This window comes from Schistocerca serialis, chromosome 6 (genome assembly GCF_023864345.2).
Source record: "Schistocerca serialis cubense isolate TAMUIC-IGC-003099 chromosome 6, iqSchSeri2.2, whole genome shotgun sequence".
Lineage (NCBI taxonomy): Eukaryota > Metazoa > Arthropoda > Insecta > Orthoptera > Acrididae > Schistocerca > Schistocerca serialis.
Window position 1 is genome coordinate 210,125,780 of NC_064643.1, and position 14,258 is coordinate 210,140,037.

Below are 14,258 nucleotides of genomic sequence, written 5' to 3' on the forward strand. Positions count from 1 at the left end.
ACATATAAAAGATCAAAATAGTGGATAACCTCGGAATCCCCAAGACCCATGAGATAGTTCACAGATTCTGCTGTTGCATACAGTGAAATCTCACTGCTCAGTAGCTGTAGCGAACTTCAGGCAGACCTGCAAAGGATCAACGCTTGGTGCAGAGATTCGGCATTGACCCTTATGATAAACATATCTAACTTATTCCACAAAACTAGGCGGGAAAACTTTCCACTGAATGATAACACGATCGCAGAACAATCATTGGAACCAGTTACACAATTAACACTTTCATAATGGAGCCCGTATCTCACCCGGACTCTTATTTATGGACCAGTGCCCAACTGAGGCTTGAGCGACATCACGAAACGGTTAAATATTTGGGCATATGCGTAAGGAGCGGATAACCAAATAAAACTAATCGCAAGAAAGGCATATCCCAGACTGACAATCACTGGAAGAATCTGTAGAAACAACACTATATGATCAAAAGTATCCGGACACCCACAAAAACATACATTTTTCATATTAGGTGCAGTGTGCTGCCACCTACTGCCAGATATTGGGTGTCAGCGACCTTAGTAGTCATTAGACATCGTGAAAGCAGAATGGGGCGCTCCGCGAACGTCGTCAAGTGATTGGGTGTCACTTGAGTCATACGTCTTAAGCGAGATTTCCACACTCCTAAACATCCGTAGGTCGACGGTTTCCGATGTGATAGTGAAGTGGAAACGTGAAGGGACACGTACAAAACAAAAGCGTAAAGGCTGACCTCGTCTGTTGACTGACAGAGACCCCCGACAGTTGAAGAGGGTCGTAATGTGTAATAGACAGACATCTTTTTAGACCATCACACAGGAATTCCAAACTCCATCAGGATCTACTGCAAGTACTATGACAATTAGACGGGAGGTGAGAAAGCTTGGAGTTCATGGTCGAGCTGCTGATCATAAGCTTCACATCACGCCGGTAAATCATAAACGACGTCTTGCTTCGTGTAAGGAGCGTCCACAGTGGGCGATTGAACAGTGGAAAAACGTTTTGTGGAGTGACGAATCACGGTTCACAATGTGGCTATCCGATGGCAGGGTGTGGGTGTGGCGAATGGCCGGTGAACGTCATCTGCCAGCGTGTGTAGTGCCAACAGTAAAATTCGGAGGCGGTAGTGTTATGTGTGGTCGTGTTTTTGATGGAGGGGTCTTGCACCCTTTGTTGTTTTGCGTGGCACTATCACAGCACAGGTCCACATTGATGTTTTAAGCACCTTCTTGCTTCCCACTGTTGAAGAGCAATTCGGGGATGGCGATTGCATCTTTCAACACTATCCAGCACCTGCTCATAATTCACGGTCTGTGGCAGAGTTGTTACACGACAACAACATCCCTGTAATGGACTGGCCTGCACAGAGTTCTGCCCTGAATCCTATAGAACAGCTTTGGGATGTTTTGGAACGCCGACTTCGTGCCAGGCCTCATCGACCGACATCGATACCACTCCTCGATGCAGCACTTCGTGAAGAGTGGGCTGCCATTCCCCAAGAAACCTTTCAGCACCTGACTGAACGTATGCCTGCAAGAGTGGAAGCTGTCATCAAGGCTAAGGGTGGGCCAACACCATACTGAATTCCAGCATTACCTATGGAGGGCTCCACGAACTTGTAAGTCATTTTCAGTCATGTGTCCGGATACTTTTGATCACATAGTGTATAATACAAACACGAAGGATATAGCTCATGCAGCTCATTTTCGACCGATTCTCGAATATTACTCTTCTATCTGGGGCCCTTGTCAAAAAGGACACCACATCACAAGTTCGTTTGGTAAGACACGCTCATTCAACTGCAGTGGCAGACATCACAACAGAGGCGTTGTGCATCACACTGTATTTTCCTTTTAAAATTTTGTGAGCATAATTTCCTAGAAGAGTTAGTTGACCAATATATCTCTTCCTCCTACGTACATCAGGCGAAAAAAACCATAAAAGAACGAGGTGCGACAATAAAGTAATGAGACTGATGTGAAAAAAAATGTTGCTTACCGTTTTAGTCAAGTTTAGTGTTGTCTCCTTCAAAGTAGTTCCCTTCTGAACGCACACACTTTTTCCAGCGCTTCTGCCATTGATGGTAACATTTCTGGAACTCATCTTCTGTAATATCCTCCAAGACCCTCGTCACAGCTTTTTGGGCATCTTGTGTTGTTTGAAATGATGTCCCTTGACCGCCGTTTTGACTCTTGGAAATAGAAAAAAATCGCACGGAGCGATATCTGGTGAATAAGGTGGCTGTGGTAGTACTGAAATTTGTTTTGAGGTTAAAAATTGCTGTACTGACAGAGCAGTATGGGAGGGCGCATTATCGTGATGCAGAATCCAATTATCAGCAATGTTGGCACGGACACGAAGAACTCTTTTACGAAGTCTTTCTAAAATTTCTTTGTAGTAATATTGGTTAACTGTTTGTCCTGGAGGCACCTACTCTTCATGAACAATTCGCTTGGAATCGAAGAAGCACACAAGCATGCACTTCACTTTGGACTTCGACATGCGAGCTTTTTTTGGTCTGGGTGATCCCTCTGAGCACCATTCGAACTTCGGCGTTTTATCTCTGGATCGTACTGAAAAAAAAACAACTTTCATCACTAGTGATAACACGGCTCAACAGTTCTGGATTGATTTCTGTTTGCTCTAACAGATCAGCTGCCACATTTTCCCGTGTTTCTCGCTGTTGTGGTGGAGATTTTTGGGGACCAAATCTTTCTCATACCAAGATCTTCAGTTATTGTTAGACAAACCGTTTCTCGATTGATGTTCAGTTCTTCTGCAATCATTTTCACGGATAATCTTCGATCAGATCATATGAGTTCACACACCGTGGCCAAGTTGACATCCGTCCGTGAGGTTGATGGTGGTCCACTGCGGTCTTCATCTTCAACATTCGTTCTGCCTTCACTAAACATTTTATGCCAACGAAAAACTTGACCTCTTGACATAACCTACTCTCCAAAAGCCTTCTGAAGCTTACCACAAGTTGTCGTCATGTTTTCACCCAATTTAACGCAAAAAGAAATGGTATACTGTTGCACAATATTATGTGGTTCCATTTCCGTGATGAGAGACTCAAACACGTGTTAACTTATTACAGCACAACTCACGACTGAGCAGTTGCATCGATAAGCAGCTTATAGACCAAGGTCAAAGATATTGTACCTACACAAGCCTGCAGGGTTGCCACATCTTGCAAAGAAAATCACTCTCATTACTTAAATGTCCCATCTCTGATAATTCGAAAGATTTGACTCAAAGACACGTTTACCAAGTGCCGTTCTTCCTGTGCCCACTTTGTTACTGTAAGTGGAAAAGAGAGAAGTGACAATGGGAAACACGCCACACATCACTGAGTTTCTTGTAGAGCAAAACTGCAGATGAAGGTGTAGTATATTGTTCAGCGTATGACAACTAATGGCATTAATGGTAGCAGTAGGCTAGATTTATTTGTTAAACTTGCCTTCTTGAGATTAATGATTGCAATGTTTGGTGTGAAGAAGTTGTTTATCTGCTTGCTTGCAGACGGTGGCCTGGCTGGTAGCATCGCTGGAGCTGTTCCACGCACCACAGATCCTCCTGCAGCTGATGTCACTAGCAGACGCTTCCCCTCTGCCCCTGCTCATTATGATCGCTCCTCTCTGCTCTGAGGTACGTCTGCCAGAGTGACGCGATTGTTTTACAAGGAGCACATGCTAAGTGCACTAACCTAAATCTGAATTGATTCCTCCTTACGCTTGCATTTATTGTTGGATATGAGCGTGGGTAACCACAAAAATTTGTCGAAGAGGGGGTCAAGATTTCTGATATTACTACACTACTGGCCTCTAAATTGCCACACCACGAAGATGACATGCTACAGACGCGAAATTTAACCGACAGGAAGAAGATGCTGTGATATGCAAATGATTAGCTTTTCAGAGCATTCACACAAGGTTGGCACCGGTGACGACACCTACAACGTGCTGACATGAGGAAAGTTTCCAACCGATTTCTCATACACTAACAGCATTTGGCCGGCGTTGTGATGCCTCGTGTAAGGAGGAGAAACGCGTACCATCACGTTTCCGACTTTGATAAAGGTCGGATTGTAGCCTATCGTGATTGCGGTTTATCGTATCGCGACATAGCTGCTCGCGTCGGTCGAGATCCAATGACTGTTAGCAGAATATGGAATCAGTGGGTTCAGGAGGGTAATACGGAACGCCGTGCTGAGTCCCAACGGCCTCGTATCACTAGCAGTCGAGATGACAGGCATCTTATGCGCATGGCTGTAATGGATCGTGCAGCCACGTCTCGATCCCTGAATCAACAGATGGGGACGTTTGCAAGACAACAACCATCTGCACGAACAATTCGACGACGTTTGCAGCAGCATGGACTATCAGCTCGGAGACCATGGTTCCGGTTACCCTTGACGCTGCATCACAGACAGGAGCGCCTGCGATGGTGTGCTCAACGACGAACCTAGGTGCTCGAATGGCAAAACGTCATTTTTTCGGATGAATCCAGGTTCTGTTTAAAGAATCATGATGGTCGCATCCGTGTTTGGCGACATCGTCGTGAACGTGCATTGGAAGCGTGTATCCGTCATCGCCGTACTGGCATATCACCCGGCGTGATGGTATGGGGTGCCATTGGTTACACGTCTCTGTCACCTCTTGTTCGTATTGACTGCACTATAAACAGTGGACGTTACATTTCTGATGTGTTACGACCCGTGGCTCTACCCTTCATTCGATCCCTGCGAAACCCTACATTTCAGCAGGATAATGCACGACCGTATGTTGCAGGTCCTGTACGGGCCTTTCTGGATACAGAAAATGTTCGACTGCTGCCCTGGCCAGCACATTCTCCAGATCTTCCAGCAACTGAAAACGTCCGGTCAATGGTGGCCGAGCAACTGCTTCGTCACAATACGCCAGTCACTACTCTTGATGAACTGTGGTATCGTGTTGAAGCTGCATGGGCACCTGTACCTGTACACGCCATTCAAGTTCTGATTGACTCAATGGCCAGGCGTATCAAAGCCGTTATTACGGCCACAGGTAGTTGTTCTGGGTACTGATTTCTCAGGATCTATGCACCCAAATTACGTGAAAATGTAATCACATGTCAGTTCTAGTATAATATATTTGTCCAACGAATACCCGTTTATCATCTGCATTTCGTCTTGGTGTAGCAATTTTAATGGCCAGTAGTGTATGTTTTATACAACTAGTTTGGTGAGATGGAGGATGTTCCATGCTCCCATAATAAAATTTGGCAATAAGTACACAAAACTGATTGTACCTCAAACGATCCATCGGTAACCACTCAAGATAGGGTAGCTACTCTGATGCCTGAGTAGTAATTACATACCGTTAGAATACCGAATCTGCATCTTTTTATCAGGCCAGACGAGAGCGGGGGATTCCCGGAGCCTAAGCGCCTCATGGAGGGCCCAAGTCTCTCAACGGTTCGGATCCTCACGGAGCTAAGTTGGCAAAATCAAGCTGCTGTTGTAAAATAAATTTTGTATCATATAATAAATAAAAGAATATTAACGCAGTACTAGCACAACCAGTCTTCCTTTCCACTTTAGTTCTTCAATTTTGAGTCATATAGCCCAGATGCGTACTGTTTTATTTCATGTTTAATCTTGAATGCATTATATTTTCTTTAGATATTGTGCATTGAACCCACGTTGGGACGGTGTCGAAAAAGTGCTTTCCTTAAATGTTGTTAGAAGTCCTATCAAAGTATTTTCCCAACAAGTGTACACGTCAGTAGCAGTGAAATGTCGTTATAATTTGGAAGGTCCGCTAACAACATTCAGAAATAAGACATTTCCGATTCTCTCTCAACGTGATTCACACGAAAAACGAGTATGCAGAACATTTTTTGAATTCAAGAGTAAACAGAAAGCAAAAAGTTGTCCTTTAAGAATCGTGAAAGAGAAGAAATAAAAGGACATGAAACACAATGTTAAGACGGCCTTGCCTATGGCTATCGAGAGTGCAGGGTGCAGTCATCTGCAAGTTGTGGCTCACGGCCGGCCGCTGTGGCCGAGCGGAACCGCACTGCTGCTATGGTCGCAGGTTCGAATCCTGACTCGGGCATGGATGTGCGTGATGTCCTTAGGTTATTAAGTAGTTACAAGTCTAGGGGACTGAGGACCTCAGATGTTAAGTCCCATAGTGCTTAGAGCCATTTGAACCATTTTGTGGCTCACGTCGACACCATTGACGCCTGTTGCATGAGTTCTGAGGCCATCCTCAGTCCATACAGGCGGCTGGCGGAAGTGGTGATGACTGCAGGCTTGTAAGCAGAGCTCACAATTTTCTGCATTATTCCCAGAGCTGATCAGGGATCTTTGGTTTGGAGACGAGTGGAGATTCTCAACCAAAGCATTCGTCGACTCTGTGACGGTCCTGGCTGCAGATTTCTAGACCTGCATTATCGAATGGGGATTTGTACGTCTCCCCTTGGAAGGTCAGGGGTGCACTACACAAAGGAAGCAGCAGAGAACTTGTGGAGTGCACGAAAGGGTTTTTTAGGTAGACGGTAGTTTGAAGTGCTCTGTTGAACATTCGCCAGTCAATACGCAGCACGGGAAGTCAGACAGCCTTGAGAATAAAGACACTTCAGCTGTCAAAATTTTATCAGTAAACTGTCAAAGTATTCGTAATAATTTACTGCCCTCCAGGAAAGTTCTCACGTTCAAATTATTCTTGGGATAGAGAGCTGGCTGAAACCCGAAGTGGAAAGCCCTGAGATATTTAACAAGTCGTGAAACGTATATCGGAAAGACAGATCAGTGACCATAGGAGGCGGAGTGTTCATTACAGTTGACAAAAATATCGTCTCTATTGAGGTCGAAGTTGAGTATGACAGTGAAGTTATTTTGTCGCGTATAATAGTTGTAGGTGAAACCAAGTTAATTGTTGAATGTTTTTACCTGCCACTCGACTCCGCTGTGGCAGTTCTAGAGACATTCAAAGGAAGTCTACGGTCAATATTGCGGAAATGCCCAGAGTTGGAGGTGGCTTTAACTTACCGAATATGCAGTGGGATGTCAGACACACAGTCATACAAAATATTTTACAACACATTTTCTGAAAACTCTCTTGAGTAACTAGCTCAGCAGTCCACACGCAATGGAAATATCTTATATCTTGTACCTGCAACTAGATTGGACCTCACTGACAACGTCAGTACAGAAACAACAATGCTAACGAAAGGTGATAAATCAGTCAAGAAGGGTAGGTGAGTGTTTCTGCTAGACATATCAGATAAGCAGTTGTTAGCACCTCACTTAGACAGTGAACTGGCATCACTTTTTACCAGTACGAGGGACATAGAGGAATTATGGGCAAAATTTAAGCAGACTGTAAATAGTGGTCTGGAGAGTTATGTTCATAGCAAGTGGATAAAAAATGGTAAAGGAACACCATGGTTCAATAATGAAATTCGTAATATGCTGAGAAAGCAGGGGCTGTTAAACTTTTGGTTCAAAGGAGAACGCACAAAAATGACAACAAGCAAGGGTTAGCAGAAAGTAAGTTGTAAGTTTTCCTTTCTGAGCTAAGCATGACTTCTATTTTTTATGGTGGTCAAAATATTGTTCTGTTGTTGTTTTTTCCAAGGTTTCTGCAATTTTGGCTATATGAGGCCCAATCTACCTCTTCTTTGCAGATGGCTGTATCATTGTGTACTACAATGCAAGTCTAACCTATACTTTGGGTATTGATATATTTTGGTAAAACACCTTTATGGTCTTGTAACTCAGCTGGGAGGCTGTCTTTGTCACAAGTGGCGTTTGCCTTGTGAACTAGAGTTGGTAGAACAGTGTGCCAGATGATGATACTCATTGCATGAACATGCTGACCTGTGTGTCCTTCTTTCTGTAGAATGCATGTCCTAAGAGAGCATATGCTTTTCTTTTTACTGAAATCTCTAAAACTGGAGACATCCATTCTGTTCTAGCTCCCTAGTGAATATTTATTTTGATGTACACTGTTCAGGACCTCTCTGTCATATTCCCACACAATCAAGGTGTCATTCAGTTAATATAAGAAGGTTTTAGGCTTCAGCCATGCAACTTTTACTGCCATCTCCTCAAAGTGCTCCATGTAGAATGGGGCAATCCCTGGGGCAAATGGAAAGCCCATGGCTACTCCATCAACTTGTTAATGGGACTCTGCATCACATTTGAAGAAGGTTGTGCTCACTACATGTACAGATAACCTCACTGATTGGTGCTCAAAATGACCTGCTAGGATTAATAAGGCATCTTGAAGCACTACTTGTATGAAGAAAGATATTAAATCAAAACTCACAAACAGGTCATCCTTCTGCAGGTAAATCCCTTCCAGTGCGTCATGAATGTGGTGACTGCAGTGTCCAGCTATGGATTTCAGAAGTGAGGCTGGATGCTAGGCTACTCCATACGTGTGTGCATTGATGGTGTTCGCACTTTCTTTGTGAATTTTAAGCAGTCCATACAAGCACTTTATATCTTCTTCCATTAGAGCTAACTCTTGAAGCAAACCTGTTGTTTTTCTTGTCATCATTGGTGTTGGGGCTTTATTTAGCTTCGTGTAGGTTTAATCTTGTAGCAACATGCTTATTTTCTGATGGTAGTCAAACTGGACAGGGCAAAACATAAAACTTCTTGTGTTACATGAACAGTGCCTTTGTTGTGTGGGAACATGTCAGAGGAGCCATGAATGAGTTCCTGGACCACTTCAACAGCACGTATCAAAACACACTCTTTGCAATGTAGCTAACACAGAATGGATGTCTGGATTTTTAGTAATTCTAAAAAAAAAGAAAAGCAGATGGCACCCTAGTACATACAATCTACACATCTGTACTTTCATGCAAAGAGCTATCACCATCCGGAGCAATGGTACACGGTTCTAACAACTCTAATTCACATGGCATGTGCACTTGTGACAAAAATAGCCTCCTAGCACAGATGCAACACCGTAAAGATATGTTTCACCAGAATGCCCACTGTCCAAAATCTAGAATAGAAATGCACTGAGGAAATTGAATGATATAGACATCTATAAAGAAGATGTAGAGATAAAGGAAGAGGAAGAAAAAGTCACCTCTATCCCCTAAACTGGGCCTCCTTCAGCCAAAATTGCATGATTCATCAGAAAAAACATCAAAGCCATCTTTTAACCACCACAGAAATGAAAGATATGCTTGGCTTGCTAAAAGATAAACTGCAGCTGCAAATACTCAGTAACTCAGTATATATATATATATATATATATATATATATATATATATATATATATATATATATATATATATATATATATATACACACACACACACTGGCAGGCAGGATGAAAGACACACAAACAAACACAAACATACTACAAAATTCAAGCTTTTGCAACCAATGGTTGCTTTGTCAGGAAAGAGGGAAGGAGAGGGAAAGATGAAAGGATGTGGGTTTTAAGGGAGAGGGTAAGGAGTCATTCCAATCCCGGGAGCGGAAAGACTTACCTTAGGGGGAAAGAAGGACAGGTATACACTTGCACACACACACACATATCCATCAGCGCATACACAGACACAAGCAGACATTTGTAAAGGCAAAGAGTTTGGGCAGAGATGTCAGTCGAGGCAGAAGTACAGAGGCAAAGATGTTGTTAAAAGACAGGTGAGGTATGAGTGGCGGCAACTTGAAATTAGCAGAGGTTGAGGCCTGGTGGATAACGAGAAGAGAGGATATACCGAAGGGTGAGTTCCCATCTCCGGAGTTCTGACAGGTTGGTGTTAGTGGGAAGTATCCAGATAACCCGGACAGTATAACACTGTGCCAAGATGTGCTGGCCGTGCACCAAGGCATGTTTAGCCACAGGGTGATCCTCATTACCAAAAAACACTGTCTACCTGTGTCCATTCATGTGAATGGACAGTTTGTTGCTGGTCATTCCCACATAGAAAGCTTCACAGTGTAGGCAGGTCAGTTGGTAAATCACGTGGGTGCTTTCTCACGTGGCTCTGCCTTTGATCGTGTACACCTTCCGGGTTACAGGACTGGAGTAGCTGGTGGTGGGAGGGTGCATGGGACAGGTTTTACACTGGGGGCAGTTACAAGGGTAGGAGCCAGAGGGTATGGAAGGTGTTTTGGGGATTTCGTAGGGATGAACTAAGAGGGTACGAAGATTAGGTGGATGGTGGAAAGACACTGTTGGTGGAGTGGGGAGGATTTCATGAAGGATGGATCTCATTTCAGGGCAGGATTTGAGGAAGTCATATCCCTGCTGGAGAGCCACATTCAGAGTCTGGTCCAGTCCCGGAAAGTATCCTGTCACAAGTGGGGCACTTTTGGGGTTCTTCTGTGGGAGGTTCTGGGTTTGAGGGGATGAGGAAGTGGCTCTGGTTATTTGCTACTGTACCAGGTCGGGAGGGTAGTTGCGGGATGCGAAACCTGTTTACAGGTTGTTGGTGTAATGGTTCAGAGAATCCGGACTGGAGCAGATTCGTTTGCCACGAAGACCTAGGCTGTAGGGAAGGGACCGTTTGATGTGGAATGGGTGGCAGCTGTCATAATGGAGGTACTGTTGCTTGTTGGTGGGTTTGATGTGGATGGACGTGTGAAGCTGGCCATGTGTCTGTGTATGTGCGGATGGATATGTGTGTGTGGGTGTGTGTGTGTGAGTGTACACCTGTCCTTTTTTCCCCCTAAGGTAAGTCTTTCCGCTCCCAGGATTGGAATGACTCCTTACCCTCTCCCTTAAAACTCACATCCTTTCATGTTTCCCTCTCCTTCCCTCTTTCCTGACGAAGCAACCGTTGGTTGCAAAAGCTTGAATTTTGTGTGTATGTTTGTGTTTTTTTGTGTGTCTATCAACCTGCCAGTGCTTTCCTTTGGTAAGTCACATCATCTTTGTTTTTAGATATATTTTTCCCACGTGGAATGTTTCCCTCTATTATATTCATATCATTAATTTGAACCCAACAATTACGTTTGTTAGGCCCTATTGTCACTGTTGCATTTCGAAATCTTTTCTGTCATCTTACTTTCTCTTTCTGTTTTTGCAAGTAGTTTCACTTTGTATTCACCTTCTCCTTTTTACCGTAATCTACCACACAATTTTATCCCGCCTATATATACTCAATAATACATAACCCACTTCCAAACCATTACCAAAAAATTTTTTTTCCCCTTTCAATACTACCGCTGCTATAAAATCCACCGTTTCCAGTTCACAAACAGTTCCTTTCACCTATTAAACAACCATTACGGGTAGTTCTAATAACGTTCGCTTTATTTCCATTTCCGTTTTTCCCACATCACTGATCATTTTTAGCCGCTTCTCACAGGTTTTAACGTCATTATTTCTTCGCCAGACAATTGTTAGATTCATTTTCTTAATCTGCCACCACGATACCACTCCTTTTAATACATTTACACGCAGTTTTTTCGAAATTTTCCCGAATTTCTCCATCCTTTAACGTGTTTTGGTGGCAACACAACCACCTAACCTTTGTGCACATCGTTGTCTACCAACCCAAGTTCACCACAGGATCAACATAGCCAGCTTTAACCAACACTTTTTCGCCTTTTTTCACACCAGATGTCCAGTTGCTTTCTAGTTCACCTTTATCTCTCCCCATATATTTCTATTTTCATTTTCATTTCAGCCTCATGTTACACTTTCCACCTTCTAATACCATGTCACCCTCACAACACCCCCACAACGACCCCATTAAGTTTTATTTACATTCCCTCAGCAAACATGCCTTCACCCTAGCCAGATTACGCTCCCATATTTTATTTTCTCAGGCTTGTCTGACATTTGGCATTACCCCCAAAGGCCTCACACTTAAAGTTCCCATCTCTGACTGTAACCCTTCTTCCCATCATTCCCTATACCAGTTCCAAACTGAACAATCCATTGCCCTCACCCACCTAATCCTTCACCTACACATCAACTCAGCCAATGAACACACCCGTCAACTCCTATCCTTAATAAAAGTCCTCAATTTTTCCTCTCCCACATCCACACCGGCTGTTAAGAGCATCCTCCTACAGGCCAACCGCAAATTAGAGCAACATGCCACCCTAAACCTCAAAAAACTGTCCAATCTCCTGGTTTCCCACCTCCGGAAAGGCAACTCACTCACCCTTCACAACCTCTACAGCAAACCTCAACCTCCTTTCATTGCACACAGACCCAGTCTCTCCCATCTACTCAATCTCCCACTTCCAGCTCCACTCCCCCCAAAACCTCAAAATTCCAATCAACACAATCTGGAACCACAACACCCTAATTCAGTAGTTAACCTTTCCTCCAAACCTCTCCCAATCCGAAACCTCTGTCCTATCAAAAGGCCTCACCTTCAGCCCCACTCCCAGATTCAACCAAACAGCCCTCGTCAAAGAGTTACTGTCCTACACTCGTACTCTCTGCTGGAAATATCACTTTGCGACGAAGAAAAATGATCCTAATCCTACTCCTAATGATCCAACTCCCCAAGACACTATCCAAATTGAACCCTGCCTGGAACAGTTCCGTCCTCCGTCACAGCGGGACCCACCTCCTCTTCCTCACAATCACCCTCTCCAAACCTTCCAGGAATTTCTGACTTCCAGCCTTGCCTCTCAATCCATCTTAAAAAACCTTAATCCTACTCCCAACATCACTACTGCTGAAGCCCAGGCTATCCGTGATCTGAAGGCTGACCAATCCATCGTAGTTCTTCCGGCGGACAAGGGTTCCACGACCATGGTACTTGATCGTGAGGGGGTGTTGTGGGGGTGTTGTGAGAGTGGCATGGTATATCCTTTCTTCTTGTTATCCGCCAGGCCTCAACCTCCGCTAATTTCAAGTTGCCGCCGCTCATACCTCACCTGTCTTTCAACAACATCTTTGCCTCTGTACTTCCACCTCGACTGACATCTGTGCCCAAACTCTTTGCCTTTACGAATGTCTGCTTGTGTCTGTGGATGTGCGGATGGATATGTGTGTGTGTGTGTGTGTGCGAGTGTATACCTGTCCTTTTTCCCCCCTAAGGTAAGTCTTTCCGCTCCCGGGATTGGAATGACTCCTTACTCTCTCCCTTAAAACGCATATCCTTTCATCTTTCCCCTCTCCTTCCCTCTTTCCTGACGAAGCAACCGTTGGTTGTGAAAGCTTGAATTCTGTGTGTATGTTTGTGTGTCTATCAACCTGCCAGCACTTTCGTTTGGTAAGTCACATCATCTTTGTTTTTAGATATATTTTTCCCACGTGGAATGTTTCCCTCTATATATATATATATATATACAGGGTGAGTCATCTAACGTTACCGCTGGATATATTTCGTAAACCACATCAAATACTGACGAACCGATTCCACAGACCGAACGTGAGGAGAGGGGCTAGAGTAATTGTTTAATACAAACCATACAAAAATGCACGGAAGTATGTTTTTTAACACAAACCTACGTTTTTTAAATGGAACCACGTTAGTTTTGTTAGCACATCTGAACATATAAGCAAATACGTAATCAGTGCCGTTTGTTGCATTGTAAAATGTTAATTACATCCGGAGATATTGTAACCTAAAGTTGGCGCTTGAAACCTCCGATGTTCAGTTGCGAGAGCCGGTGGACTGAGTCAAAGTAGTGTCATGCGCATACTGCATCGTCACCGCTTTCACCCGTTTCATGTGTCGCTACATCAGCAATTACATGGCGATTACTTTAATCATCGAGTGCAATTCTGTCAATGGGCATTAACAGAGAATGCGTTGCAGTTCTACCTGTTTACCGATGAAGCGGGTTTCACAAACCACGGGGCAGTGAATCTACGGAACATGCATTACTGGCCCGTGGACAATCCTCGCTGGCTCAGACAGGTAGAGTGACAGCGACCATGGACTGTAAATGTATGGTGCGGAATCATTGGCGACCACCTCATTGGTCCTCACTTCATTGCAGGAGCTCAAACAGCTGCAACATACATCGCGTTTCTACAGAATGATCCGCCAACGTTGCTCGAAAATGTCCCACTGGAAACGCGTCGACGTATGTGGTATCAGCATGATGGTGCACCTGCACATTCCGCAATTAACACTAGGCTGACCCTTGACAGGATGTTCGACGGGCGTTTCATAGGACGTGGAGGACACATAAATTGGCCAGCCCATTCTCCTGATCTTACACCTCTGGACTTCTTTCTGTGGGGTACGTTAAAGGAGAATGGGTACCGTGATGTGCCTACAACGCCAGAGGA

General features: G+C 44.1%; 1 protein-coding gene across 1 annotated transcript in view; it reads left to right on the plus strand.

The window, feature by feature from the left end:
• The window catches only part of LOC126483885 (visual pigment-like receptor peropsin), a 165,396-nt gene that overhangs the window by 127,307 nt on the left and 23,831 nt on the right, over positions 1-14,258 (plus strand). Inside the window, exon 7 of the mRNA XM_050107142.1 lies at positions 3,553-3,678. Within this exon, the coding sequence (XP_049963099.1) occupies positions 3,553-3,678 (126 nt within the window). The remainder of the gene's footprint in view (positions 1-3,552; positions 3,679-14,258) is intronic.